Source organism: Alexandromys fortis, unplaced genomic scaffold (assembly GCF_014885135.2).
Source record: "Alexandromys fortis isolate MF-2015 unplaced genomic scaffold, M_Fortis_MF-2015_v1.1 scaffold_219, whole genome shotgun sequence".
NCBI lineage: Eukaryota > Metazoa > Chordata > Mammalia > Rodentia > Cricetidae > Alexandromys > Alexandromys fortis.
The window spans coordinates 1,125,630-1,129,704 of record NW_026068092.1 but is presented as its reverse complement, the minus strand read 5'-3'; the positions used below and the strand labels follow the sequence as shown (position 1 = coordinate 1,129,704).

Sequence of the window (4,075 nt, the reverse complement as noted above, 5' to 3'; positions counted from 1 at the left end):
TATACCCTTCAACGGACAGCAGGACCTACCTCACTTGCCTTATTAAAGTAAGGAAGTAGCACAAATTTGTTTTGGTTCCATGCTGGGCCTCTTAAAGGCGCTGTCACTAGGGGTTGCTGAGCTTTCCTATTGCTCTGCCTGCTGCAGTGTCTTCAGGTGGAGGGAATGCTGGCCCCTGAGGAGGCTCAGTCACCAATATCCCCCCAGCTACAAAGGGATGGACAGGAGAGTGCGACAGGATCCGGTTTATTCTCCTTGGCAGGGTGGTCCTGAGAGTGGCAGGTGCCACCCTGTCCCGGGCAGAGGGAGGGCCCGAGGGCCATTTAAGGCCAATGGCGGGAGAAGCAGGGGGGCTTGTAGCCCCTGGAATGCGGTGAAGCCAGGCCGAGGCCCGGAGGCAGCTGTGGTAGGCCAGGGCAGGGCGCCCCTACCATCGGGGGTGGAAGGCACCGGACTGTGACCTGACCATGGCTCCAAGGCCGTGGACCAGGGCACACAGGCGCCCCAGGAAGTGGGGCACAGGGTCACATGACATAGAACATGAAACAGGCACATGGCTCACAAGCAAGCACATGGATAAGTGAGCACATATTCACAGGCTAAAGAGACACCCAGCCATGGCCAGGCTGGACACAGATAGAATAGTAGTGTCACATACAGACCACATGGGAGACACAGAACTATGGAACACATGGTAGTCACCATGAATAGACCAGGCCACAGAACGTAAGGGACAAGGGAAGGGGCCTTTTGGCACTACTGCACTGGAATCGTAAGAGTGGGCGGCGGGGTCTGGTCTGGAGCTGGGACACCCCGCCGCACCCTCTAGGCTTAGTCTGTCTTCCAAACTTTATTGAGCAGCTTTACCACCTCATCGTAGATGATGAACACGATGGCCACATCTAGGCAGACTCGGCCCAGGCGGGGAACAGTGCCCTTGTAGAACCTGGGTGGAGCAGAGGGTCGGAGGTGAGAACGAGGGAGGAACAAGCTGGGGGAAGAGCAGGCAAAGTGTCCTAGAAAGGGCACTCTCCAGATACTGGAGGGACAGAAGAACGACAGCCCAGACAGGGCCTGGAATGGGGTCAACAGCACTGCTCTATCCTACTCACGCCTTGGGTCCCTCATTCTTCAGGATCTGCAAGCCACAGTCCAGTGTGTTCCGGTATTTGTGTGCCTCCAGGCCCTGCAGGACACCAGAGGGCCAGAGTGCTTAGCCGCTAACCCGTCTGGGGTTCTTGTCCCCACTTTCTCAGCCCCCCATACCTACCTGCATCCTGGTCTTGATCACATCCAGAGGCGTGTTCCCAAAGACACTGGCTGCACCAGCAATGGCTCCAAAGACCCCCGTGATCAGTGGATTCATAGGCTTGTTGGGATTATCCCCTGGATTGGAGCACAGTTGCAGTCAGAACACCAGGGTAGGTCGGGGGGAGCTTAGAGTCAACAAAGAACCTAGGGTAGGGCCCAGGAAAGCATCCCTCCCCTTCCTGTCTGAAAGCCTTCAGTGTTCAGAACGGGTCTCTAGGCCACAGGTATACCTCGGTACCAGTTGCGAAGTGAGGTCATAACGAAGAATCGGATGGCTTGGTTTGAGCCCTGCTTCAGTACGGTTGCTGTGAGGCCTTGGTACGTCCCCTTTAGCCCTGGGGGCAAACAGACATGGGGTCAGGCTGGAGCCTTCCAGGTCCCACCTGTAGGCAAGGGGGACCCACTCAAGTAGAGGCTCTTCCACTTGGTTGAGGTCTTAATTCTCTGGGGCTTACCTTGTTCCCGAACAATCTCCCTAACCCCATGGAAAAATCCTCGGTACTTGGGGTTGGGGGAAGTCTGGTCGTGAATGAACTTCACCTGAAAGGGAGGAAGCAAAGGCGCTGACTCCTGGCCACATCTGAACTTTAGCTAGCAGACCCAAGGCCCACCAAGGTCACACCAAGCCTGGAGATCCCCAGTTCTTCTGCATGAAATGCCCTGGCTCTCTTCCCATGCTGTTTTGGAGTCACTACACACAGGCCTCAAGACCTCAGAGGGGTCCCCAGCATCCTGTTTGCTATTTTCTACACTTGGGACAGTGAGTTATGTTAGTTTTTTTTTTTTTTTTTAACTATAAAAGTCGCTCTAAAGACTGCTCAGCCGGGACTGGTGGCACACGTCTTTAATCCCCAAGAACTCAAGAGGCAGAGGCCAGGCAATCTCTGAGTTCAAGGCCAGCCTGATCTACAAAATGAGTTGCAGGACAGCCAAGGCTGTTACACAGAGAAACCCTGTCTCAAAAAAAAACAACCAAACAAGACTTGGTTCATGTTTTTGTTACAGGTGGGCAGTCTCCATAAGTGGGTGGCCCCTTCCTGCCACCCCTAAGATGCACTCACCATGAACCTGGTGTGTATGTGTGGGGATCGTTCCACCTTGACCATTTCCATGGGGCACATGGGCCTTAAAGCCTGGGATAACCCCACGAGCCTCACAGTACCCTGACCATCCCTGAAAGCCTCAATCTCTCACCTTGATGGTCTCCATGGGGCACACGACCATAACTGCCTCCGCCACGCCGGCGCCCAGACCACACAACAGCCCTCTCTTGCTGTCGAGCCGACCTTGAGCATCCCGCATTTGGTTGCTAAGAAACTCGAACGTCCCGAACCTAAAGAAGAAGGCATGTGAGAGGTTCGCTGAGGCCACTCCCTCCGGGGTCGCTCAGACAGAGCCGAGTCTCACCTGACAGCCGCCTTGGGGATGGAGCCGTAGAGCAGGGAGCTGAGGCCGCGGTACAGGCCCAGGACGCCATGGCTGCGGACAGTTTGCCGCACGCAGTCCCCTACGGGAGGCGCGGTCAGGACCCTGGCTCCTCCGCCCCACGGTGCCCCCCACGCCGCCCCGTGGCCGCCCCTCCTCACCGATGCCCCGGTACCGCGGTGGGTGCGCGCGTTCATCTAGCTGCAACTGTGTCTTCACGTACTCGGTCGGGAAGGTGATGCAGATTTCTATGCCTCCCGCCAGGCCGCCTGCAGGGACCGAACGCCTGGGGCTAGGGACACCCTGGCCCGGTGGACCCTGCCGCCGCCTCCGCCGTCCCCGCGCGGCCCCTCCCCCGCCCGGACTTTGCCGCGTCGCGGCCCGCTACGGGACAGTGCCCATGCCCCCACATGGTGGTCTCCAACTGGCGTGTCCAAAAGACTCCCGGGGAGAGCTGGCGCGTGGGCTAGGGGCCCGGGTCGCAACCCCGCCCCTCCGCCCCTCCGGAAGTTGGGCGGGGCCTGGGCGTCCCCGGCCCACCCGGAAGCGCGGACAGACTGGCCGTTCCGAGTTGGGGTTCGGAGTGGCCCACCTGCCAGGATTGCCTTCCCGGGGTGCGTCAGCTTGGCCTTCCCGGACCCGGGCGCGGCCGCCGTCAGAGCGCGTGGCGCGCGGGGCGCAGCCATGGCGAGCAGGAGGAGGGGCGCCCGGCGTCGACCTCGGGTCCGAACCTCCGCTGCGGGGCTCTCGGGAGGCGGAGGGGCCGGAGGCTGCTGAGACGCCGACCGGTTCTGGTTTTGGAGGCGGGGCGGTCACGTCAGCCCCCGAGCTCCGCCCCGCGTGGTCTGAGCTGAGCCCCGCCCACGTCCCGCCCCGTACCAGCCGGGAAACTGAGGCTGGGGCGGGGTGCGCTGAGGCACGCGTCGGGGCGGAGAGCGAAGAGCAGCCAATGGCCGAAGCTGGGTCGCGGACGAAAGGAGGGGGCTGGGGGCGTGGCCTCCGCACAGCGGTGCCGTGCCAGGGCGGGTAGGGTAGTAATGGGTCAAGGTGCAGTTTCTGTAACTCTAGAGTGGATACACGTGCACCTGGAGCGCGCCTTGTGGTTATGGTGGGCCTCGAGTGACAGGATTCCCCGAGATCTCGGAGGCGGTAGGGACACATCTTCCCCTGTCGCGTGAGGCCAGCCTTCTGGACACATTGTAGTCACAGAGCTTGGCCTTCGTGTACCCGGCGGGGCAGGGCGATCACTCCACCACTCCCGGAAACAGAATTCTCCTAGGCAGGGTCCCCGGACAAATGCAGGTTCTCGTTCCTCTCAGGTTCTAGCAAGTCTTTAATG

The 4,075-nt window shown here is 60.0% G+C and overlaps 1 protein-coding gene across 1 annotated transcript; it reads right to left on the bottom strand.

Moving 5' to 3' along the window:
• Positions 1-230: 230 nt before the first annotated feature.
• Positions 231-3,561, bottom strand: Slc25a1 (solute carrier family 25 member 1). The gene is made up of 9 exons (XM_050122993.1): positions 3,329-3,561; positions 2,898-3,005; positions 2,719-2,818; positions 2,506-2,644; positions 1,767-1,851; positions 1,542-1,646; positions 1,271-1,386; positions 1,113-1,186; positions 231-946 (listed from the first exon to the last, which is right to left on the bottom strand). Exons 1-9 carry the CDS (start codon positions 3,420-3,422, stop codon positions 832-834), a joined length of 936 nt encoding a protein of 311 aa, XP_049978950.1. The 5' UTR covers positions 3,423-3,561; the 3' UTR covers positions 231-831.
• Between the last annotated feature and the right edge of the window lie 514 nt (positions 3,562-4,075).